Below are 25,598 nucleotides of genomic sequence, written 5' to 3' on the forward strand. Positions count from 1 at the left end.
TACCACGGCACCATTCAGCACGAGAGATTTATACATTCCCACTCTTCTGTAACGCTGTTAAATCCAGTGAGAAATTATGCTATCTATTCATATTTGTCATGTTGCACAATAAAATAAAACCTGAAGCAACTTTGAGGGACTGTCAGCTTTACTGATCGCTTCCCTTTTTAGGTTGTTTTTATTCTGAATGACAAAACACGGAACCTCATCAGGACAACTCTCTTAACTTGCACTATTTAACCAAAAAACAGCATCTATTGTCTTGAAGGAAATCAATCCCGGAGCAGATATTAAAGAGTCTGAAGAAACAGAACATAAATTATGTTTTAATATCGTTTGTAAAACAATCCTGAGTAAATATACAGTTTGTCATTATTGAGCCTTTTGAAAATGGATGTTTTTTTTCTCCTTTTTCACCTTGAGTTAAATAAAAAATAAAAAAAATAGTTATATAAAAAAAAAAAATCCAGGAGCTCATGCCTTGCCATCGTGTCATGAATGCTGAAACAGGTTTGGTCACCTCTGTGACCAGCAGGAGTAGACGTTAAACGTCTATGAAGAAAACAAAAAAAAAAGATGTATTGATCCATGTACAAATACAGTCAAAAGTCTTTAGAGTGAGTGAATATTTAAAAGGATACTGGCTGCTATATGGTGAGTAAGCAGGCAATAAGAATCAATCCAAATAACTTAAACAAAGAATGGGGCAGAAACCACCCAATGAAAGGCAGGCTGATGAAGCCTCCTTGAATAACGTACATGGTTTTGTAGGAGGCAAAACGAAAAACACGAGTCAAGGTTGAGAAACAAAAAAAATACATCTTTCATTTAATCTGTTTGAAGATGGATTTTTCACTCAGTTGGATACAACAAAATTCAAACATTTACTGTATCATTTAAAACATATCTAGAGATGTAAAAAGAGACCAGGAGAAACTGCTTCAGATCCGATGATTGTGCACTATTACTAGTCTGAGAAATAAAAAGCATTATGATCACATTGAAGAGAAAAACAAAAAAACAAACAAACAAACAAAAAAACTACTGTGAGATCACTCATATCGCACGGGAGCGTGAGCTGTGTGAGCTCGCCAAGAGGAGAAATGGTCAATATCGACCTGCGGAATAAAAGAGAGTGATCAGACAAAAAGCCACACAGCTGCCCAATCCCAGTAAAAGAAATACCAACAACCGCAGAACACTTGATCGATCGTGAAAAGGACTTACGGGGAGAATAGGATCGCGATCTGGATCGAGACCTGTAAGGCCCTCCTCTGTAGTACGGTGACGGAGATCGCCTTCTAAAACCAGGCAAAGCAAACCGTTTTTTTTTTTGTACAATTTTCAGCTTCATGTTGTCCAACAAACAAACACCCCCGACAGCAGATGATCATTTTAAGACGAAGAGCGAGAGTCACCTGTAAGATCTATGGTAGTCCCTGTCGTCGTAGCGATCGTAGCCGCCTCTCTCGTAGCCGCGGTCGTAGCCACGGTCGTAGTCGCGGGAGTTGCGTCGAGGACCACTTGGGCCACCTCCGCCACTGAGAAAGACCACGTTTTACATTTCAGGCTTCAATTTACAATTTCCTACCCTCATTACCAAACTGCTTTCATGTCCTATGAAAACAACTCGCGAATCAATACCCATGTTTAACAAGGAGCCTTTACTTCCCGAGTTTTCACTCGTCTAAAACTATTTTCTCCGCCTTTCGCTGTTTGGCTCGACAGTCGCAACAGCGCCTCGCGGATCGAAACCCTGCTTCTCGTCAACCCATCTAATTATTCCACACAAGCAGCCTTTGTCAAGCGTCAGTCGACTTACTATGTGGGCCGTCCCATGTAGATTCCAGGGGTCGGAGTGTGAGCTCTTTTTGTGATGGAGAAGTCCACCCTGATTCTTCGCCCGTCCAGCTCCATGCCGTTGGCCCGGTCTTTCGCCTGACAGTGAATGACCATATTAATTACCACGGCAGACAAGAGGACCACTTTGAAAACAGGCCTGATGAGGGTTTTCGTTTGTCATTCGCTTAAGATTTAGCGCCACTCCAACTCTTGTTACCTCATTGGCATCGTCGGTGTTTTCGAAGTAGACAAAAGCAAAGCCCCTGGAGCGCCTCGACTGCTGGTCGTACACGATGCTGACGTCCGCCAGGGGGCCGTACTTCGAAAACACTTCCCTCAGATCTCTCTCTGTGGTGTACAGACTCAGACCGAACACTCCCAGGCAGCAGTTTGGATCTGGATTAGCCTGGAATTTTTTTTTTTTTTTACAAATATCAAGATCTGATCGTGACCATTTTGTGGTACAATCATCCAGTAAGGTTTCTACAGCCTAACATGACAGAGATAACTGCCAGAACAAATAAAAACAGTCGATACTGTATGCAAAATGGTGCTTTTTCCCCCTCCTCTCTTCCTTACATTGTGTGAAGATGTCAGTTCTGTTCAGTGTCCGTATTCTTCAGTGATGTCACTATCTTGGTTCCATTCTGCACAAAGCACAGCCAAAGCTTGCCTTTGTTACTCATAGGACCAGCTTCCACCCATCTCGCTTCTTTATCTGAACTATAGTCTCAGGGTTGGCATCTGCGTCTGTCCTGCGGAATCTTCGAAGGCAGTCTTTATAGAAGTTGAGACCCGAATGCCTTATTTCACTTAACGCTACATTTGCTAAGAAAGAAATGCTTCTGCATCTTCCGGGATCGAGTTTCTCTCTGCAGCCCCGACTGACAATGCAGAATTGCTGACCCTTTTTACGAGCCAGTGCACAGCCTCTTATCCTGGAGTGCCACCCTTCTGCTACTTCCATGGTCAAGTGACGACTACTTAAGAGGCCCTCTTCCGCTTTTAAATCAACATTTTTAGACTTGCATTTATGTGGTATTTGATTTTTCGGTTAAATTCATTTATCACTCAATTCACATGTGCTACTTTTATATTGTTCTTTGACGGTAAATGTGGTTTTCAAAAGTGCTATACAGATTGAAGCGCTTACTGCGCTGCATTCCATGTTGATTTAATTATTTTCCGCCTTCAAAAATAACAAGTGAAAGGCATAATTGTCTTCATCGGATGCCCCCTGGAATTCACCCTTTTCCGAATTTTGTACTGTTGACAAGCCAACACTCCCCGGGAGGTCGGACACTGGAGAGGAATGGGGAAGTGACATAACAGGAGGAACGCTTTCTCTCAATCCACAGGGAATGCTGCATTTTTAGATTGTGTTGGTCCTTTGTTTTGAGGCGATTTTCAACACAATGATCTAATATACATATAGTAGTAGACCTCATACGACATTGTGTGTCTACACAGACATACGTTAGTAAATCATCCACTACGTCATGTAGACGAGTCCCTACACACATAAGTAACTACTAGCATATGTCTACGCTGTAGGTGTGCTGGAGCAGACATTCAATATACGGGACAGGTCGACGGCAGAGTTAATTTATTAGTCCCTCATTCGTCCTCCGACGGGAAATCTCTTCACCAAATGGACCGTTTTCAGCAGCCACACAGCGCGGCGCTTGGAGGAGGTGATGGAGGGCAGGGGTGTAGCCCAGGGAGTCACGGTGCAGGTTGTTTGGACTGTTGGAGTAAACCACAGTACCGGAGGGAACGCACACACAAGGAGATACACACACCACACAGAAAGGCTCCTGCCAGGATTTGCATTGGGACCTTTTTTTTTTGTTTTGTTTTAATTTAACTGGGGGCTTCTGGTTGTGACTCCCTGTGGAGTCAGGACATGGACCACATCAGATCTACAGTCTTTATTCTGTCGTCTCCCATGGTAACTGATGTGGGCACAATTTCGTCGCCTTGACGATCATTGTTGACGTCTTGTCTTCAGACCGAATCTGTGCCATAGTTGCTGGGTTGATCGTCAATAACCCCCCCCCCCACCCCCCAATTACTTGCGGATGATGGCAGTATGACAAAAACATTTAATAATAAAAATACTTTTATTTTGTACTGCTTTTTAAAATATAACTTTCCAAATGTTGATCTTTGTGGCTTCTTATATTGTCAAAGATGTGAAAAGTAACTGCATAACGTCCTTTTAAAAACATTTATTTTTGCACAAAATCAACATTTTCTTTAGAGCTTTCAAGACCATCCGGATGTGTAGAAACCCTGTGTTTGAATTAAGGTGGACAAATTCAAACAGCCTGAAAGAATTTGGGTAATGCTGCTCACAGGGTTTGCCCAAACCGAGAACTAGTAAGACTTACACGATTGCCGATGTGCCTGCGGCGATTGGACATGGGTGAGCGACTGTGGCTCCTACGTCGCCGCTCGCCACTGTAGGACCTACTGCGAGAGCGGCGGCGATAAGACCTCGAGCGAGAGCGAGAGCGAGAGCGGCTATAGTGTCTGCGTGAGCCGCGGTGGGAATGGGACCTGCGGACACAGCAAAACTTTTATTTAGCTTCCCGTGGTCGTGGGCGTCCAACGAGACTTCTGGTGGGCTGCCAACTCACCTCGACCTGGACCGAGACTGGGACTTGGAACGGGAGTGGTGGGAGCCTTTTTTTGAATGGGCGGGTGAGCGAGCCGGGGAGCGGCTCGCCGACTTCCCCGAGCCTCGAGGACTCGCGCTCCTTGAAGCGGAGCGAGACTCCTGAACAAACCACACACACCAACACGCATCTCATCAGTGCATTCACAGTCATGGAGCGATCATCCAAAAACATTTCTACATGTTACTGATTAAGATAGGGAAGAGTACAAGAACAGAAACTGAATTTAAGACATAAGACTTACAAATGAAGGTTAATACTAGTTTATGTAGTCATGAACAGTCAGACAAAATTATGATTACATTTATCAATACAATATCAATTAGACATGGTTGAAAATAGAAAATTGCAAGTTGTTAAATAGATGTGGAAAGGTTAAATTTAATGTGTAGTGTATTTAACAAAGACATGCACGCTTTGACAAACAGATCAGAAATTTACTTAGCGCAGTGACCTTATCCAGATAACTTCCTTAACTTCATTTCTGTAACTTCATTACTTCACATTATTCTTCTTTCTTCAATTGTCTTACTTCTTCTTACTTCCCCCATTTCACACAATGCCCACACTTCTTCCCTCGTCATGATTTAGCATGCATTGAACATTTCAGGTTCACACACGTGAGCTTCATATTATAGACAATAAAGTGGACATGAGACTTCTTCCACATTTTCTTCGTCCAACCTTAACCTTAATGAAAAAGAAAAGGATGAAGAATATATGACTACAATTAAAACGGCACGCTTAATCAACTTTGATGAGTTATTGTTATCTTATGACATGAATGGGAATGTTCAAGACCACATTATACAAATTATCAGGGTTCAGCTTTACAAGTATTTCATGTTCAGCGGTTCTTCAATCATTATGTACCACAAGCCGCTTTAAGCCAGAACTGCATGAAATATCAAAACATGTGAACAATGACAAGAATAAACTGGAGGAGTAATAATGTGGGGAAATAAAACGCTGCAAGAAACCTTTGGCTTTAATGGGATGGCAAACACTCAGAGCTATACATGCTGAAGAAAACGCACAATACTAAACATGAACACTGATCACTTTGTTTAATGAATGGATGTGATCCAGTACAAAAACTGCTGCAAGACCTGCCTTTACTAAGACAACAATGCTCAGTTTTTGTTGAGATGGAAGAGGTTGTATTTGTCTACATGTTAGGTTTTGAGGTTGTAATCTGCAGCATACTGAAGGTGGTGAAGTTAGAATATTTTGGCCAGACGAGAGGATAATAAAATATTACAAACAAAGTTTATAATAAGGAAGCAAGTTCAACATCATAGCAAACCACAACCTCAAAAAAAAAAAGAAACAAACACATCTCCGAATTCCTCAAGCTAAAAAGAATATCATCACCTTAGTAAAGGGCAGAGCAGCTGTACTAGATCCTCGCACATCTTTTTTTTTAGACTTAATCCCGTCTTTAGCGTTAGAAAATTCCGTCAACATTGTTATAATTTATGTCATGTAGCTTGAAAGGCATCCTCCTGTACAGCAAAACCTAGAATTTGATCCAATATCAATCAATGGAGCCTTAATTTTCACCCCCCAACCCAATCACTGCTGTGTTAATGGAAACCCAAAAAACCTCAAGATGCAGCTCCAATCATTCGTATTGAGCACCTTCAGCAAAATACAGATGCAAGTGTTTTAGATTTACACACACTACAAAAATTCAAAATAAAACACGTGAGAGACTCAATGGGACAAATCTCTAGTACTAGAAGAAGTGATGTTTTCATTATTTGCTCTGCATAAACTTCTGCAGGCCAACTCTAATAAACATAAACACACACACACAAACAAAGTTGCCCTTAATTTTGAAGAGAAGCTGGTGGGATGAGCAGCTGAGGCAGGAGTCAGACTACACTACCAGCTTTAAATAGACATGCAAGAACTGAGGGTGCATGAATACAAATGAAATGGAGCAGTCTGGAGGCTGTCATATTGATATGACAAGTACTTCCCCACATAAACTCGTGTGGCTTTACATCAAAAACAATGAGAGGATGCAATTAAACTACATGCTACCACATAGATGTGGTTTGGTTCGTTACTTAAGGCCTGAATCAAATGAATGAGGTTTAATAGAGCTTAAAAACATTTAACATTTGCGTCAGACGGGCTGGAGCGACGTGAAACTAATAAACGTGCGGACGATATTTCCCTATTGAAATAATTACCAACGGGGCATTCATCTTATTAACCAACGCAGTTAAAATAGACGAAAACGAATTTTAGATCTGTGATTAAATCAAACACAGAACACGTTTTTTTAGTGGCCCGCGGTGGTTGTTTTTGAGGGTAAACTTGCGCAGCAGCTTCGTTCATTCAGACTGAAGGCCTGAGGCCTAACTCCCACAGAACAAGCTTCAGCGACCGCGTAACAAGCTGGCCACAGATCCACAGATTAAATAAGTTGACGAGACGTGGAGAAATTGCAAACAGACGACATTATTGGGTTTATCCGCGTTCGAGATTGCAAAACGAAAACAAAGAGATCAGTTTCGACTCGTGAGTGCATAGCATGCTAAGCTAAACAACATTGCGTTAACAGGCTCTGCAGCGTAAACGTCTGATCACTTAACACATTAGTGGGGCTTTACTAGAAGCTACAAAGCAACGAAGCGAATACATACCCGGCCTTTGTCGTTATCACTCATTTTTAGTGAGAGTGAGTGTATTAAAAACAGAACTATCAGCCCGCTGCTACCAGCTAAAGCTATGGCTACATGTGCAGTGGCGGTGTGGGCGGGTGAGTGCGGCTGGACTGCGGCTCCTCCCTCCGGTTCTCCCTCCGGTTTCCCCGCCGCTTCTTTCCGGGGGCTGTGGTTCATCCTGCAGACCCCGCAACAGTTCGTGCATTCAATTAACCGAGCCCCTCACACACACACACACTTGTGGAAATCACACAAAGAAAATAGTCACATTTAATCTTAATTTACTGATTGTAACATGTTTCCAGCGTTAGAAGGTTTCAACAATAATATTTGGCACTGAAATGGCAGAAACGACTCCCACAATCTGTTGTGAATGTTTGTTAGGGATAGATTGTTGAATTACAGCACATCCTGCATGGATGGGAAACAGCCACGAGGCAGTGATGAAGACCCCCACTGATCCCATGGAGAAGAAAGACAAGCAAGCCCAAAACAATATAAATTGTGGTTGTTTTGTGTCTCTGTCTTGCAGATGTTTTCCACTTTGTGGTCATTTGTCCTCTCCTCATTGACTCAAATCTCCTTTTGAGTCTCCTGTTCGAATTGATTTGTGACTGCACTGTGTTTCTTTCAAGTCATTTTGAATTGTTTATTTTCTTTTTCTTTCTTCACTTTGAGTTTCACAATGTCATTTTTGTCATTTTGTCTCATGGACCTTGTGGTCATTATACACCCATTTGTTTTTTGCCATTGTGTGTCTGTCTCTTGTTGATAGAGTCTTTCTTTTTGGCTCATGCCATATGTTAATGCCAGAGACTTTTACGCCTCTCAGCCCAGCAGTTGTGATCATGTCTATTGGTCACATGTAGCTAATATCTGGCCATCCATGGCCACTTGGCCAGCCTGCATGAGATGAGAAATTATTTCCATCCATCCATCCATCCATTCATCCATGCATCCATCCATCCATCCATCCATCCATCCATCCATCCATCCGTTTTATCCTGGGCAGGGTTGTGGGCTGCTGGAGCCAATCATGAGTGAGACCAGGGAACACCATGGAGAGGTCATCAGTTCATCAGAACTTGCTCATAAAATGTGAATATAGTATATACAATGCATGCAATACCACTGCTTTGTTTTCATTTTGACAGACAGTTTGGAGATTCTCCAGATTTACGTACTGAACTCCAAGGTGAAGCCATGCAACTAGTTCAAGGGAAACTGACACAAGGACAAGGTTTGCAGTTTGGATTGTCATTTTAAGAAAAAACACAGCGAAAAACAAGAACTTGACTGATGAAGAACAGGACGCTTATCAGAACCATCTGACATTTTAGTCAGGCATATTTAAATATTGAGTAAAATTGAGGTCAATCTATTTTTCAGCCGTCCACAGCAGTTCCTGTTTTTCATGTGGCCTCTTGGAAAAAATGATTGTCCACCAATGATGTAGATTTTAATCAAGTTTCACTGCATTTTTATTTATTTTTTTAATGGTGAGAATTATTCATCAGCCATTCTGTGAAGGCTTAATGAATATATCACCTTCATACATAAAGGAAAAGCCTTGTCAGTTTGAAAACTTATCAAGATGCTCCACCTGAAAGCAATTTCATTATTACAACACAGTAACGAGACAAGATCTTATTTCTTATCCATTACTGGAAACAACGATAGAAGCAAAACAGACCATCAGTCTCACTGGTGTGATTCTTTTTATTTATTGCAAGAGCAAAATAAATATGAAGGGGGTCGATAATGAAACAAACTGATTCAAAGACCGGATGCAATGATCTAGAAGGTGTCAGTTACACACAAAGGGACTGGTCAGTGTTGTGTCTGACAATTTATGAAGAGAAGCAGCAGTTTTAGTCTTAGGCGGTTATATCGCTCCCCATTGCAGATTTTTAAAAAATCAGATTAGGGTCGAAAATGAATGAGCACAAGCTAAAGATACATACTCGGCATTGCTATGTCTAAAACCCATATTACAGAAACACCCATGTATTCACTCTGGACTATTTCCCACATCTGACAGGATGTGATTGCCCAATCCAATTACTCATTGGCACCTGCAGCAAGGAGAAGAGACGCAATGAAGTCAAATATTTAGACTTTTAATCTCCTGCTGCCAGCGTCTGTATGGATTCACGTACCACAGTTATATAGCACATTTATCTTGTGAAGATCAAGTCCACTGGGTCCATCTCGTTGGCCAATAGGAATATAGGGATCAGGTTTGGGAATAATTGTTGGACCGCCATCTTCAGAGAAGGCATATCTGAAAGGATGAGGTGTACAGTGATGATGAAGCATGGCCATGAAAATCACACACTTGCTTTGCGTCACAGAGCAGCTCACCTTCCATAATGCATCACAGAGTTGTAGTCATAGGGGCTGTTGAGATTGTTTGTCACCTGCTTCCTGAAGTTGTGCATGTGGTCTGCGAAAACAAACAAAACATCCAATCCAGTCCAGGAAAAGATTTGGATAACCGAAATCCGAGAGGTGATTGTTTATTCCGACCTTGCATGATGTTTTTCCACACAATTGTGACGTAGTGGTCTCGGTCTGAACGGGATTGCTCATGTACAAAGCCAAGGGCATGCATCAGCTCGTGGGCCGCCACTCCTGACCACATGCATCCTGGAGTCTGCAGTGACAGGGTCTGACTTCCCCCCGTCTGCCCCAGAAATGACCAGCAGCTTGGGGGCAGAGAGATATGATGTTATTGTGCAAATCCACATCACAAACAGCCCTAAATGGGAGTCACGCTCACCCATATCGAGGCTGAATATCAAGGAAGCTGGCTTCATGTGTGCGATGAATAAATTTAACACATGTTCCGGAAGAAATGTCTTGCATCCCTGTTTCTATGGTGATTCTGTCCATGTCATCTGTCATTAAAAAAAAAGAAGATCAATTTGAATTCAAGAATATGGTAAACTGCATTTCTAACACCTTTTTTTTAGAGTGAAGTTCTTACCATAGATGGGTGACAGGATGTAAGGCACATAAACAAATCCATCCACCGATTTGGGCCACAAACAGGCATTACCGGGGCAGTTAATGGCACTCCTAACTGAAACTGCAATGTCTCCATCTCTGAATGATAATCCTCTGGGGGCTCGAAACCCTGATGAGAAATTTTGCATTTGAGTAAAGGTCATAATGAGATAAAGAATTGAACTAGAACAAGGATGCACTGCTTACTTACTGCGATTGACTTCCAGGATTTGATCCATTGCATTGATGTCCTCAAAGTCTGGAGTTTCATCTGAATACAAAAACAAAGATGAACTGAATTGTCTTCTGCTCCCATACACATACATTCTTTCATCAAAAGACTGTGTCCTGTTATCTGCATGCATTGTAAAGCAAAAGTAATAGTAAAGTCTTTGTAATGCTCACCTGAGTATTTCTTTAATTGTTGCAAGAGCTCACCTGAGTATTTCCTTTTCAACCTCACTTTGCCTTCATGCACACCTGTAGAATTCTGCCACACAAAAGTCCATCTCAATATATTTTCCCTACAAAGCATGGCAAGATAGAAAGGGGGCATTCACTTCCCGATGGTACTGACCTTAACAGGCAGCATGCTCGCCTGTGTTAACAAGCCAAACAAAACAAAAAGAAGCATCGTGGGAGCATACATGGCCACGGTTGTGTTTGAGACTGATTCACCAGTTCCAGTCCTTCAGTGCCGCAGTGCTTCACCTCTGAGTCTATATACCAGTTTCTCCTCTGTTGCTCTGCACTGATTGGATCCCCACTCTGTAAAGAAGCATGATTAAGACCTCTCATCATCCAGTGAGTGTAATTTACTGAAGTCCACTACTGAGCCGCATCAGGTGGTCCCTTTGCTGACCTTCACTTGTTGTCTATAGTTATCGCACATGAGATTCAGCACTTTCCGAAATGAGACGCCTGAAGATGTTTAGCTGTTGTATGGCTTGTGCTGCACCTCAGCAGCTGCTATCAGAATAACTGTCCACCCAGTCCCAACAGACCAGCAATTTGTGTCTGACTGAGCAGGCAACCAGTGATTTTGTGATCTACTATCAGCTGATAACGGCGTCGATAACAATAATTTTGCCACATGGGTAAATATAATCATAACAAAACCTTATCCTTTTCAAAATATCATTCCTATTTCAATCAAGGGGACAATTTTGACAGAGACCCGATGAGGTAAAAGCACATGTTAGCATTTTCTACAACCTTAGTTATTACAACTACTATAAAATGTCTGCATCTGAGTGAAGCAACAAATATGAACTCATCCGTCTATCTGTGTGTGTGTGTGTGTGTGTGTGTGTGTGTGTGTGTGTGTGTGTGTGTGTGTGTGTGTGTGTGTGTGTGTGTGTGTGTGCGCGTGTGTGTGTGTGTGTGTGTAATGAAGTTCATTTACAATCAATATTCTCCATTTTTCTTAGGTTTCATTGATAATAGGTTGATTGGAATACTTGATAACTTGCTACTATAAAGTCTTCATCATGTTCCTCTATCAAGCGTTTACATTATATCAACTCCATTTGTTTAAATACACAAAACGACACACAGTCTGGATAAGTGCAGATAGAAAGCTTGAATCAATCTTTATTGAAATAATTCACGTGATTCAAAAGCAGCTAATAAAATCCGATTTCAGTACAGTCCAGCTTCACGTCCGTTGTCGTCAGTTAATTATCATCGACGTCACCTGCAGAGAGACAAAAACCAATTGAAAGATCGGCACAGAAGCACACTTTCAATATGTTTTCCCCATTGTCCCCATTGCCAGGCACGAACCACAGTTATAAAGTTTGTTGATCTTGAGCTTGTCGATGTGGCTGAGACTTGATGACTGGCCCAGTTTTATCTTCTGGCTGTTCTTGGGGATGATGGTCGGCTCCCCATCCTGAGAGTATGCATACCTAAACAAATACATAATACATTTCACTCCCTAAAAATTCATATATATTTGTGATCCAAAATGAAGAAATCACTTACATCCCAAAGTGCATGATTGAGCCATAGTCATAAGGCAGATCCAGATTTTCAGTCTTGAACTTTTCAAAATTCCTCAGTCGATCTGTTAGGAATTGTAAGAGGTTGTTTTCAAAATCTTCTAAACGCTGGTTTGCTATACAGGTATAGTGACATGTTCATTATGAAAATTGACATCGAAACAGACACAGTTCTAGGGAGTTCTCCTTGTACAACGTCAACCCATTTTAATATTACCTCTCCATATGTTTGGCCACTTGATGGTGACATAGTTGTCTCGGTCAAAGCGGGACTGCTCATGCACAAAGCCCAGAGAATGCATGAATTCATGAGAAATCACTCCAACCTGCAGGCACTGAGGACTCTGCAGAGACACTGTCTGCCGTCCACCACGCGAACCAAGGTAGGACCAGCATCTGGTTGCATACACGGACACAGCGTAAGTTAGTCGAGAGTATAGTGACACGGAATGGGGAATCCATTTCTAGACACCACTTTAAATTGAGCTTATCTTGTTTTTACATCATGGCATTAAACCATTGAGGGGCTAATGCTCACCCAGATTGTGGAATGATGTCAATGTAGTCTCTCTGGTGAGTCATAGCAACGAACCGGACACAGGTGCCTTTCTCGACATTCTCCATTCCTTTCTTTATCAGCTTTGTCTCCATGTCAGCTGTTGATTGTATTTTTTTTGAAGAGGGTGAAAAGGTTATAGATATTTTGTAAAAACTTTGTAAAAACACATCAAACAAACACTAAATTCACTCACTGTATTCAGGCGAGACTCTGTAAGGAACGTAGACATGTCCATCAACTGATTTAGACCAAAGGCAGCTGCGTGCAAAGCACACTTTGGAGCGCCGTCCACTGGAAACGGCAATGTCTCCTTCTCTCAAAGTGGTTGTCCCGTCTATAACTCGAGAGGCTGCCCCATAGGCGGGAGAACATTTAAATCCCTCACAATTCTCATTCCGCTGCATGTTGCTTCAGTTTTGTGTCACTTACCCAGGAACTCATTGGCTTTAATGATTGCATCCATCGCCGTTTCATCCTTTAGCTGTTCGCGCCCTTAAAAAAGAAAAATAAGTCAGTGCATGTGTTTTGTCAGTGCAATTTCACCTGCACTGACAATTTAACTAAATGCAAATTGTTACCTTTATACCCAATGGGACCCCGTTTTGGACTCAACAAAAAGTTCTGCAAAAACAACAATAACACATTCATCTGCATTTCTGTCCATTTGTTTGTAAGTTAGTTAACGTGAATCTCGATCCCATTCATATTTACCGGAGCTTGAAAAGCTGAGACACAGATGGAAAACATGCTCAGGAGGATAATCCGCTCCATCTTTCCCAGTCAGACACTGTATGCCTTCAGTGTTGCCATTTGACCTCCGCTAACACCCATCTTTATAGGTGTTCCCAGCCACTGTCCTGAGATAATACCCATGATTATCTCAGGTAAATGACAGGGTTAGTGTTATTTGTTTGTGAGAGAGTTTAATCATCAAATTAGTTTGATTTTTCCATAAGAAACATCTTCAACACTGGCATAATTGGAGGTCTCACTGTGTATAATAACAACTTAACCTCAACAGCTAACTTTAAATGAAGTGTTTTAATGTTTAGTGCAGGTTTGGTAACAACAATTTAAGGCTTTAGACGTTGTGTACATTTACCATGAGGGTTGTTTTCTTTTTACTGATACTATGTTTACCCACCTTTCACGTGCGGCGTGAAATGCGTGTTTATTATATAATATAGGGGCATTATTGTAGCAAAACTATGAAGTGACATTTGTCAATGTGTGAAAGAATTTGTCAACATGAACCTGATTCAGCAAAATTTGTGCAAAATGGAGTTTTCAAATGATTCAAATGGTTTTCAGATTAGAAGGAATTCTAATCTAATCTATATTTGTACATGTAATAAGGTTTATCAATAAAGATATTCATTGTTGGAACATCTATGTTTTTGGCTGAAGTGCTGTAAATAAAGACAAATCAGTCGAGCTGCTTCACCATTCACTGACACCATTTAAAAAAATATTGCAAGTAATACAAATGTACCATACAGCTATACATTAGACTTTTAAAGAAGTCTATTACAAAGGGGAATATACATTCAACATTGACAAAAATGCAAGAATACCTTTTGAATAAATACATTAAACATAATACAAACGTAATTTTTTTTAAAGATAGTAATTGTTTGGTGTATGAGATAGAGTTGGGACGTATTGCTCTATTTCTGACTTAAACAGAATAAAAAGAGCTGAGAATTTACACTTGTGGGTGTAGAATTGATTAACAAATAGATTAGATTTACTCAATGTATAGTCGAAACCAAAAAATGGAAATTTGGTAGAACAACGCTAAATAATTGTTACACTTCTCCCATGAGAGGATTCTTGGCTGTAATATGAGGGTCTTTTTACCCTGAACTCAGGCTTACAGGGTCGTTCATTCTGGCTGTTCCCCGATATCCTGCCATCAGGCAGATCTGTGCCCCAGAGTCTGACTGAACGCACGCGACTTTGGGTAGAGATAAAAATGGAATCGGATGGAATCCCGACATCGTCGCCCGCGGTAAGTTCGTGTTCATGTTTTGTTTCGGTTTGCATAATTAGTGAGACGATAAAAACAGAATTTTACAGGTATATGTGGACAACTTCCATTAGCTGAGTTCATGGTGATAGGTAATAGCAATGAAAAGCTGGTGAGCTGGCTGTCATAACAAGGGATACATTTACTCAAATACCTGTTTGTTCCATATAGGCGAGAGTAATTATCTACCATCTATCAGGGGTCTACGAATACAAAGACACTGTATCTAATCTTGCATTCATGAATTACATTTCAGAATGGTAAACATTACATGGTATTTTCAGCTGATTATGTTCCTGATTTAAGCATTTTGATACTTCTTATACAGCATTTTCACACAAATCTTTACATTTTACAATACGATAGAATAGATTAGAAATACTTTATTAAACCCAGAGGGGAATGATTTCAAGCATTGCTTCCACAATATAAAGAAATAATGTTGAATATCAAATTTGACTGATTAACATATAACTACAGAGAGGATTACATTAACTGGAACACAGCAAACACTGTTGCTTATGTCCACAGGAAAGACTTTTTAGCCATTTATCCGCTTTCTAAACAGCTGAGTTTACTAGTACCTCTTTACAAAAAATGTCCGGTCATATTTCCAACACTGCTCAAAGACTCTGTGACATTGCGCCATCTGATGTCTTGTAGAAGGAATAGCGAGAGAAGAACGGGGAAACAAAGCAGTTCGCAGCCAAAATGGACGACCCTGTGAGCCTTCGCCCAGGGTACAGAAACCCTAATGTTTGCACTCTCTCGCTGCAGAAAAGTAGCAAAAATAAGTGGTTGTGAATTTGCTTGACACGAACGTGTCCGTGATATAAATAAATCTACAACCTTCGCTTGCAAATAAAAAAACATATCGCCCGAACAGGGACTTGAACCCTGGACCCTCAGATTAAAAGTCTGATGCTCTACCGACTGAGCTATCCGGGCTCTGAAAATCGAGCATTACAATTCAGTTATTCAACTTATCATATCACATGCCCGCTTAGATAATATATAAACTGAACAGTATATTCCATATAATTATTTCAGGATTCTACGTGTGAATAATGCAAAAGAACCTTTCTTCAAGATGAACAGTGAACTGCCAGAGTGCCAACGTGAAAAATGTCTTGAACAATGGCGTGCATATCATGCACTTCAAAAGAAATAGTATTCCGTGACAATCAAATACAGTGAGTTACGTCAAAAAACATTACAATCTGGGAAAATTACACGACACAAAGAAAGTACAACATGAGTGGCTTCGAATCACCGTTATTCCATCGAGTATTAATTTGTATTAGAATATTTTCTGCTTGTGAGGAAAGCATTTCCCTTTCTGAAGAGTTTTATCGGGTTTTATAATTCACATGTTGATGCTGTCGATTAGTTATTGACTATATACAATCAAAAAGAGATGAACATTTAGAGTGCTGAGTTTAATTCGTGATCGCCACACTTCTCAAGCCTTATTTGACGCTCACGAGCTTCCGTACACATGTCAGGAGGAAGCACACGGAAACATGACGTTCGGCTGTGACTTTCATCTATGGTTCCTTACAGAGGTAAGTGCCGTGTTTTACTTTTAAATGACTTGATTTTAGGAATACCGAATGTTCTATTATTGACTCCATGTTACGGAAGGTACGGAATATATATTTTTTGTGCGCCGATTACTATTATCTTCCAGCACTACACGTGGTTACATCAGCTTTATAATGTCAGCTGTGATAGTGGGAAAAAAAACAGCTTGAAGTTGTTTTCAGCTCGGGACAAAATTTAGTCACGTCGGGCTCAAAGTAGTTAATAATAGGTGCAGGTACTTATTGTGTGTAAGTCCATACCTGGTCTTACGTTTCTGGAAAACTCTGTAATGGTAACTGTGTTTGTGTGTTTCCTCACAGAAGTGAAGAAAACAACTAAAAAGAGATGACAGCTTGTCCTGAATCTCGCTCTGTGTTTGATCTCAGCTCACACGAGGAGCTGTCTGGACTGAGACAAGTCAACAATGAACTGAACAACGATGTAAACCCTCAACCAGCCTCGGACAGTATGTGTGAATTGTATGTTCACTGTGTGTTATGAGTGCTGCATATTTCACCGCTTGTCCCTTACTCAAGGTGTGGAAGATATAGGTCCCGAGGATGACAGACACCGAGACTGTAGCCTGGTTCGGGAGGTGTCAGACAAGATGGTTTGCTCTGCCTGTAAATGTCCTTTTATTAACCGGGAGGAACAGGTGAGCGCAATACTTAAACTCCACTTCGCTCAGTGAAAATAGCATCTGTTCATTTATCGATGAAATGACCATGTGTTTCAGAGGGAGCACTACAAGCTCGACTGGCATCGCTTCAACCTGAGGCTGAAGATGTCGGGACTGCCGCCTCTCTCAGCGGAGGAGTTTGAGAGGAAAACTGGAGCAGGTGAGGAAACCAGAGGCCGTGCAAAGACTGACTTATTGTCGCAGCTGATTCATCTCCAGTTATCACTTCACAGGAGATCTGTCCAGTATCTCGGGCTCAGAGTCCGATTCGGAGGACGACTCGGAGAGCGACAGTGCGGAGACGAGTGGCAACGCCACCGGCACTGATAATGAGACGTCAGTCTGGAACCACAGGCTCTCGAGCAAGGTGGTTTTCCAGAATGCGGCAGGAGAGTATTTATCAGTATATCGCTGCATACTGCAGGGAAAGGTAAGGGCCAATTTGTGGAGTTCAGTCTGTAATCTGTTCACTTTTTTTTTTTATCCATATTTATTCGTCTGTTGCTGTGACATTTTAGTCGGCAGAAGAGCACTATGTCGGAAGCTCTTTGCAGTTAATGAGTAAGAAGACGGTGTGGGTGATTCTCATGACAGGCGGAGGCCACTTTGCTGGTGCCGTTTTTGAAGGGTAAGTGACACATTATTGGTGGTTTTTTTGCTATTGTACACGTTCAAATCTATATTGAAAACACAACAAGACAGTTTCTCTTTCTTCATTTTTATTCTGTTCTTTCCTGAATAAAACTACCCAACTGGTGTGTTAGGTCATGCATCATCATATCATGACAGGACCACCCTTTTCCTAAACACACTAGCATCTTGGCATATTAACTGTAAATCTAAAAAGTCACTTACCCTCTTTAATATTATTAATCTACAAAAACAGTAAATCACCAACCCAATGAAATGTATTGATGTCACAGAAAACAAGTCCTTCAGCACAAGACGTTCCATCGATACACGGTGCGAGCAAAGCGAGGCACTGCTCAAGGACTCCGAGATTCTCAGAACCGAAGTCACACCCCGAAGTCCGCGGGAGCTGCTCTGAGGCGACACAACGAGGCGGCACTCGTCAAGGCAAGATTCTCAATCATTCAGCCGTACTGTCGCTGCGACCTCCCTCGACATGACCATGATGTCTCTTCCGTTTTATTCATACCACACGAACAAAGTGAGCTTTCAGTCTGACGTGCATTGAAAGCATCTTACAATAATATAACCACAATTTGTTTCGTCACGGCATCCGTGGTTTTGGGCTTTTATGTTTATTTAGTTAGTTTTTCCGGAGGCAGTTGCTTTCACACTTCTGTAACTTCATGCAGGAAATTCAGGATCTTCTGGTAACTTGGGCCGAACACTTGAAAGACGCTTCTGCGATCTTCGTGCGAGCGCCGAGCTACAGTAAAACCATCTTCTTCAGTGGCCGCGCGGCTCCCCTCAACAAGAAGGATCCCAGGATTTGCACGATTCCCTTCGCCACACGCAGGGCAACGTTTCGAGAGGTGCAGCGTGTACAACTGATGCTTTCTACTGTTCATGTGTACAGTAAGAAGAGCTTCATACTCTCAATAATGGCTAATCCTCTGCATTTTTTTTCTGTGTCGTCAGTGTTTTAACTATTGCTTGAAAAATATCTTGCTGCAGGGAAAAACACAGACTTGTCTGCGATTTTCAGTCCACCGAAGAAGGCATGGAAAAAGTCAGTCAAACCCACAGCGGAAACAAACACAGATAAAGAAATAGGTACATTTACCTGTGTGGATGAAATGTCCCGGCATCCTGCAAAAGTGTAATGTTTTTTTTTTTGTTGTTGTTGATATCAGCAGGAGAAAAAGTTGAGAGCTCAGAAGAGGATGAGGGTGGAGATATTAGACTGGAGATGGTGGAGCTGACGTTAGGAACGCTGCACCTCAGAGAGTCTGAAGTTTATCCCCACAGGCAGAACAGGAGGAAGAGGAGGAGGAGGAAGGAGGCTAAAATGTCAAGTGAAGGTGGGTACGATAAGGTTGAATCAGGTTAGATGGTCAGTCAAACCTAAAGGAAGTTGATCCAACAAAATGTAACAATTCTAAAATTGCCTTTCGGTCTGGGACAGAATTAGGAAAGGCGGAAGCAGAGCATCAAGACGAGATGCTGCCAGAGGCTACAGCGGCAGAACACACTCCTCAAGAGATGGACTCGCAGAACCGAAGGAAAAGAAAAGCGCAGAGTGAGAAAAAACACGATGGTGAGTTGGTGTATGTTCACTGAGGTACACCCTTTTCTCAATTCTGCAAAAACAATGTGCTAAATGTATGAAGAAGTTGCTTTATTAACTGGCTTTTTCTGTGTCGTAGACGCTGTGGGTGAGCTTTGTGATTACGGCCTGAGGGATGCACTTTTTACCGCCTGCAAGACCGGCGATGTGGACGCTCTGCGTGGGCTCCTCCAGCCACCGGAGGAGACGACGGAGAGTCGTGAGCGGTCTCAGAATGACCCTTCTGATGTGGCTGGTCCGATCAGTCTTCTTAATAAGCCCGTTGACTCATCAGGGTTCACTCTGCTGCACGTTGCTGCAGCAGCTGCACAAAAGGCAGCGGTCAGGCTGCTGCTCGACGCAGGAGCGGACCCAGCCTCCAGGTATGGCGATTTTATTATGGTTTCAGTTTGTTAAAAAAAAAAAAAGTCAATTTGATCATTTGCCGTCAATTTGATCATTTGCAGCAGCTATTTAGGATATTTTTGCATCCCTTACAGGGATAACAAAGGGCGGCCGGCATATATTGTAGCGCCTGACAAAGACACGCGTAATGTGTTTCGTAAATACATGGGAGAAAATCCTGACAAGTATGACTACAGTAAGGCTCAGGTAAGAGTGGACTGTCAGAGAGTTCACACCTCATGTAATAAATATGTGCAGAAAACTTACGGCATGCTTCTTTGCAACTGAAGGTCCCCGGGCCACTAACGGCTGAGATCGAATCCAAAAAGACGGAAAAGAAAAAGGCCCAAAAGTCACAGAAGAGACAACGAGATAAAGAGGTCAAGGAGGAGAAGAGGAAACAGGAGATGGAGGCCGAGGAAAAGCAGAGGTTTGCATCCCTGACGGATCGGGAGAAGGTGTGTAAACGTATATTCAGTGATTTACTTGTTTAAAAAAAAAAACTTTGAAAAAGTTAAATCCCTGTATTTTCATTGCAGAGAGCTTTGGCAGCAGAAAGAAGGTTAGCAGATCAAGTGGCTGCAACAGGAGCCGGTGTTTCTAATGTCAAGTAAGTTTCCCTAAAAGCTTCCAGTGAATTCAGCTAACATGTGGGACTTGGGGCAGTACTGCATTAGCCTCAATCCAGATTGGTGTAAATGTGTTTTTTGTTTTTTTGCCAACAGGAGGTGCTGGCTGTGTGGAGAATCTCTACTTGGGAAAATCCCATTTACCTACCTGGAGTATTCTTTCTGTTCTCCTCGTTGTGTCCAAACACATCGGAAAACAAATGCCCCTCAGAGCAAAACCTAACACCCATGTGAAAATCAGTGTCATTCTGAGAAAAGCTACTTCAAATATAATTGGATTTCTGATTTAGACATAGATTTTTTTTTTCTCTATTTCCTTTTCACATATTCATACTTTAGATTTGTTTTCTGTCAAAAGGAAATGAATCATGAAATTGAGGTACAATGTATTTACAAAAATGTATGGAGAAAAATGAGATATAACAAAAAAAAAACTTTATTGCATTTTTTTCTTCAGGCTAAGTTAATTTGAAAAGTCACAATAAAGTCGTCATTTGATCACAGTTGTTGGCAAAGCTATATGGGACGGTAGATTGTATCTGATGGAGAATGATTGAGTATGGCAATGCTGTATTAAAAAGTGCTACACATACTTTGCCTGAGTAAAATCCTCTTGTGAATCCTTAGAGAAATACTTCAACACTTGTCAGGATGGTGTTTCTCCAGCTGAAATGTGTGGAAAGTTCTTTTGGTGAAAAACTCATGGAGGTTTGTCAAGACTTTCCAGCAGTGATGTTGAGCAGAGGCCGGTCCATGAAGAGGACTCGGAGCTGCGACGGGGCTCTCTCCAGCTCCAGAACTGTGATGTTGTTGGGAAAGTTGGAGCTCAGTAGAGGGCCTGGGACATACAGAGTCTTCTGAGGGCCCCTGGCCGGCCAGTATCGTCCCAGGTTCACACCATTAATCCAAACCTGACCCTGATGTTAGGAAGAAAAAAAAGATGTAAACATTCTGAACGAGACTTGCAATAGATTCTTGATTCTCTAGAAGCATGAGCGAAGCCCACATTGAATTGACCTTTTTCCATTCATTGAGCTTGAGGAAGGTGTCCCACGATAAACCGTTGGGCTGTAAAGTCCCCGTGTAGAAAGCTGGCCCCGCAGAAGATCCTCTCAGACGGGAAGGAAAGGACTTCGGAGCGTCTGAGTGCGGCCATCCCGCAGAAATGGCTCCGTCGATATCCAAAGGGTAAATTTGCCAGTCTGTCAGTATGTCTCTACCAACGATCAAGTTGCTCAACAGGCCCTGCAATACACAGTTTAGCACCATCAAACACTGAGTAACATGAGCAGTCAAACAATCTCATGACGTAAAAAAACTTGGTCTGGGATGAAGGGTATGGTGTGTGAGAGGTGGCGGCGGGCCTCGATGTGCTTCAAGCTCGATGTGGGGGATTCAAGCGTATTCAATGTGTGGTGACTGATTGCTGCCTTGCCTTGTAGTCATTGATTTTGCTGCCAAAGTTGACTCTTCCCATGTTCTCAACGAGGATGTCGATGGTGTCCCCTCGCTGTCCAGTCACATTCATCACCAGCGTCGTGTCTCTCTCCAACAGTCCCTGGTAAACCTGTTGGTAAACCGAATATCAATGTTCACAGCCTGACATTGTCAAGCAACCCTGATGTTTTTTTTTCCCCCATGACCGAAAAATCTGATTGGCTGGTTGTTAACAAACGTTCACTGTAAGCCCTTACCCCATTGACGGACACATATGCACGGTCATGAACCCCATTCAGTGGAGAGATAAGTGGCGTGGGCTCCGAGAGGTCCCGGGGCAGCGTGGTCCGATACAGCATGTATCCATAGTACTGAGCACAATAGATGTGATGGGTTACAGACAGAAACGGTCTAGAAGTTCCCCATGTTTCAAGGGGTTTACGGTCACTACACTGCCAGTCGCTCTCCTGTTGTTGCCCTCAGAAAACATACCTGTTTCAACTCTTCGAACGTCAGAGGGTGTTGAGATTTGACCGGTCCCAGAGGTGAAATAATGTTCAGTAGTTCACTGAGGTTTCCAACCTGTCACAGTTCAACCAAATTAAGGAACATTAGTTAAATTGTGATTGTGTCTTCTGGAAACATCACCTAAAACATGCTACCTTTTGGAGGGTGACAAAGCCATAGGCAAACTTTGGAGTCGCTGGAGGCACGGGTCCAGAGGGAACCTCTCTGAACTGATGGGGAAACAGTGATGAATTAATTGACTTTTAATCAGGACATCAATCTCTGTGGGAGGCTGCTTTAATCAGATTGTACCTGTGCTATAATGTCTCTGATGGCCAGCAGCTTCTCAGTGGGGTCTCCCGCCTCCGTCAGCGGGGCGTCGTAATCGTAACTTGTCACCACTGAGCGAAACCTGGTGTCATGATCGGCACCTTTCGTGGAGAAGAGACGGACAGTCAAAGGCAATCGCTGCACGGCCAGCCGAGCTCTGAGCTTCATTTTGTAAACGGCAATATGGTCAAAGAGTTTTACCATTCCAGTAGCCAAAGTTAGTCCCTCCTTCAAACATGTACCTGGGAATTAGATGCTATGTTATTAATGTCCATTAATATGAAAACATATTTTTTCATGGATGTGAATCAAAGCGTTTTCTTAAATAAATTAGTAGAATTCAATAGCCACGCAGGGTTTGGTGACATTTCCTTTTTCAAAGCAACACTGATATTTTAATCAAACCAAACTTGTAGACATACATGTTGACGTTGGCCCCCATGGCCAGCATATCTCTGAGCACACTGCCGACCTTCTGAGCGTCGACCACAGCGTGCTGATCCCCCCAGTGGTCCAGCCAGCCAGTGTAGAACTCCGAGTTCACCTGCAGCATAATTTATTCCAAACTTAATTCAATCTCGTTTGCCTGTACAGCACATTGACATGAAATAATTGATTTATGACATACCAAAGGTCCTCGGGGTTCAAATCGCCTTTGTCTTTGAAAAGCATCAGTTATGTTGGTGTCTGAAGAAGAAAATAAATTCCAGACAACTTTCTTAAGTTAATCCAGTCAAATTGGGTGATGCCATTTCATTATTGCGCCGTACAATCACACCGACCTGTGCCAAAGTCCACAGTGGCATATAACCCTTGCAGGGTCCCGCATGTCATTTCCTTGTCTGTGTTTCCATCAGTGGTGAACAGCACAGTGTCTTCACCCAGGAAGAATTGGAACAGCGCTCGCAGGTGACGCATGTAGTTATAGTCACAGGCAAAGTAACTCCCATACTCATTCTCAACCTGCAGTCATTGGGATTCATTAAAACCAACGGCAATGAGCAAAATATCGGATAACGTGCAGCGACACAATCAGCACTCCACCTGGACAGTTATGATGTTTCCCCCGTTGATATAGAGCCACGGTTTCATTTTGGGGAGGAGGACTGCCAGCCAGTTGCTGACTGCCTGCAGATAATCTGTAGCAGGAGAAACTAATCAGTAGTGCGTTGAAAGTAGAACAGACGAAATACACACAGGTGTGTGTTTTACCTGTGTCGGCTGAACGAAGGATGGTGTTTGGTTTTTGAAGTAACCATGCAGGCAAACCTCCCTGGAGTAAGGAATATAGAGATAAACCAACAAGTAGTCTCTCAGTACATGATTTTAATGTGCATGGTCACAAGGCACGATATGAAGAATAACATGATTTTAATTCATCAAATTCAAATACATGAAATCTAGATTGAATCTGTGTAGAATACCCTGTTGTAGTGATTATGCTGTAATGTGCAAGGTCTAGCATTTTTATTGCTGTAGAAAGTTGCTTTTATGTTTAGCTTCCAAACAATATATTGTCATGGGGTATTATTGCTCACTCTGGCAATAAGTAACTTTGTTACATGAAATGTATTTCATTTCCAGGCTGTAAGCTGATAGAGTGGCTGTAATCTGTAAAAAAACAAAAACAAAAACAAGCCAACAAAAAAAGCACGCCTTCACACAGGAAAGGTTACATTTCTTACCATTTCCCATTCAGCACAGATGTATGGTCCAGGGCGCAGGATGACCAGGAGACCTGTCTGGTTGGCCAGATCCAAGAAATGTTCCAAGTCTCTGTCTCCGGTGAAGTTGTAGATGCCCTGCACGGCCTCATGGTAGTTCCAGGGCACGTATCTGTGAACATGTGGAGTAATAATGGGATGTTTATTAATAGAGTTCAGTTCGCGAAATAAAAATGTATGAGTGTAATGCGTGCCGCTTACACTTGGACAGCATTGAGTCCTGTCATGTACATCTTCAGGAGTCGGTCTTTCCAGTAGTAGTGGGGAATCCTGGAGTAGTGGATGCTGCCGGAGATGTACTGAAAAGGCTTCCCATCCTTTAGGAAACAGTCGTTTTTGTAGTCTATGGAGAAAGATCTTTCCTGGAAGAAAACCCATGTTGTCACTCTACTGACATTCTGTAATTTCCCCTTAAATCTATATTTATTTAAGTAAAAGTGGTGCGGCAATTTCAATTCATAAAGAAATCTCTACTGAGTGTTATTGAAGTGTACAAGGAAAAGTAAGGTAGCCAGAGAAAACCTACACATGCACAGGTAGGCACCCCAAGCTTGGACTCAAACCAGGGATATTCACAAGCATCTTTAATGTAAAGGGGCCTTTAAAAAACCCAAAACTTTTGAGAGAGTTTCACTACTCCAATACAGGAACTACAGTGAAAGGAAATAAAGGAACAAGACCACAGATGCCACTGCAATTCACTTTATACTGACAGCAATACATAATAATAATTTGATAATGTGCTATAATAAACATCTTGTACTAAGCTCAGAGCTGAAGGAATGTACAAATAAATAAAGAATCAATACAGTACAAGATAACGCCAAAGACAATTTGACAAGCTCTGTTATTCTCACTGTGAATGACTCATTACTTTTGAGGCATGCACTACAGGTAAAGGACTTTGGGAACGATGTTAAAGTCCGTTATAAAAAAAAAAAAAAAAAAAACATCCACCCATTACTGAAACGTGACATTTAAATGTGATCGGGGAAGGTTTCCTCTTTCTGAACATGTTGAAAACGCACGAGGGACGTTTTAAGACACACACGAACGATCAGCTGATCTTACTATTATTATTATAGCGGAGACTTCCTTCTTACCAAGTTTCCACTGACAGCTGAACAGACAAAGCTCCCGGCAGTGAGGAGAAAGACAGCAGCAGCAGCAGCAGCAGCCATATCCACTGCTTCCCTACAACTCATGCATCGACATGCTGCGTTATATACTATTGTGACTGCAAAATAAAACTTAGCTGCAGCATGT

The 25,598-nt window shown here is 42.0% G+C and overlaps 4 protein-coding genes across 9 annotated transcripts; 1 reads left to right on the forward strand and 3 right to left on the reverse strand.

Moving 5' to 3' along the window:
• Positions 1–313: 313 nt before the first annotated feature.
• tra2b (transformer 2 beta homolog) lies at positions 314–7,320 on the reverse strand. Of its 6 annotated transcripts, none has more exons than XM_080498244.1 (8): positions 7,181–7,320; positions 5,144–5,213; positions 4,485–4,624; positions 4,236–4,404; positions 1,823–1,938; positions 1,419–1,541; positions 1,228–1,301; positions 314–1,118 (listed from the first exon to the last, which is right to left on the reverse strand). In XM_080498244.1, exons 2-8 carry the CDS (start codon positions 5,191–5,193, stop codon positions 1,053–1,055), a joined length of 738 nt encoding a protein of 245 aa, XP_080354370.1. In that variant the 5' UTR covers positions 5,194–5,213; positions 7,181–7,320; the 3' UTR covers positions 314–1,052. The 6 variants fall into 6 exon arrangements, with proteins under 6 accessions (XP_080354370.1, XP_080354368.1, XP_080354367.1 ...); XM_080498242.1 differs by lacking the exon at positions 5,144–5,213 and adding an exon at positions 2,060–2,248 and having other exon boundaries at positions 1,228–1,298; positions 7,181–7,314; XM_080498241.1 differs by lacking the exon at positions 5,144–5,213 and adding an exon at positions 2,060–2,248 and having other exon boundaries at positions 7,181–7,314.
• A 2,032-nt stretch (positions 7,321–9,352) lies between these two features.
• On the reverse strand, positions 9,353–14,772 carry LOC308131452 (uncharacterized protein; the record flags this gene model as incomplete). Its single annotated transcript, XM_080498180.1, has 15 exons — positions 9,353–9,485; positions 9,566–9,647; positions 9,731–9,909; positions 9,984–10,101; positions 10,191–10,340; positions 10,422–10,481; positions 10,649–10,700; positions 10,788–10,879; positions 11,996–12,120; positions 12,197–12,278; positions 12,431–12,609; positions 12,752–12,869; positions 12,966–13,121; positions 13,202–13,253; positions 14,650–14,772. The coding sequence occupies 15 exons, from the start codon at positions 14,770–14,772 to the stop codon at positions 9,353–9,355; spliced, it is 1,701 nt and encodes a 566-aa protein (XP_080354306.1).
• A 1,546-nt stretch (positions 14,773–16,318) lies between these two features.
• On the forward strand, positions 16,319–20,571 carry ankzf1 (ankyrin repeat and zinc finger peptidyl tRNA hydrolase 1). Its single transcript, XM_080498736.1, has 16 exons — positions 16,319–16,366; positions 16,706–16,851; positions 16,922–17,040; positions 17,122–17,224; positions 17,298–17,494; positions 17,583–17,692; positions 17,988–18,141; positions 18,387–18,609; positions 18,709–18,807; positions 18,891–19,055; positions 19,160–19,291; positions 19,401–19,683; positions 19,801–19,912; positions 19,996–20,163; positions 20,245–20,315; positions 20,431–20,571. The coding sequence occupies exons 2-16, from the start codon at positions 16,731–16,733 to the stop codon at positions 20,555–20,557; spliced, it is 2,184 nt and encodes a 727-aa protein (XP_080354862.1). The 5' UTR covers positions 16,319–16,366; positions 16,706–16,730; the 3' UTR covers positions 20,558–20,571.
• Positions 20,572–21,044: 473 nt separating this feature from the next.
• Positions 21,045–25,598, reverse strand: glb1l (galactosidase, beta 1-like). Its single transcript, XM_080498735.1, has 16 exons — positions 25,436–25,598; positions 24,534–24,694; positions 24,294–24,444; positions 23,821–23,881; positions 23,653–23,747; positions 23,391–23,571; positions 23,237–23,295; positions 23,031–23,152; positions 22,810–22,850; positions 22,591–22,709; positions 22,434–22,508; positions 22,264–22,353; positions 22,029–22,142; positions 21,770–21,901; positions 21,352–21,579; positions 21,045–21,251 (listed from the first exon to the last, which is right to left on the reverse strand). The coding sequence occupies exons 1-16, from the start codon at positions 25,535–25,537 to the stop codon at positions 21,048–21,050; spliced, it is 1,935 nt and encodes a 644-aa protein (XP_080354861.1). The 5' UTR covers positions 25,538–25,598; the 3' UTR covers positions 21,045–21,047.

This window comes from Blennius ocellaris (assembly GCF_963422515.1).
Source record: "Blennius ocellaris genome assembly, chromosome: 6".
NCBI lineage: Eukaryota > Metazoa > Chordata > Actinopteri > Blenniiformes > Blenniidae > Blennius > Blennius ocellaris.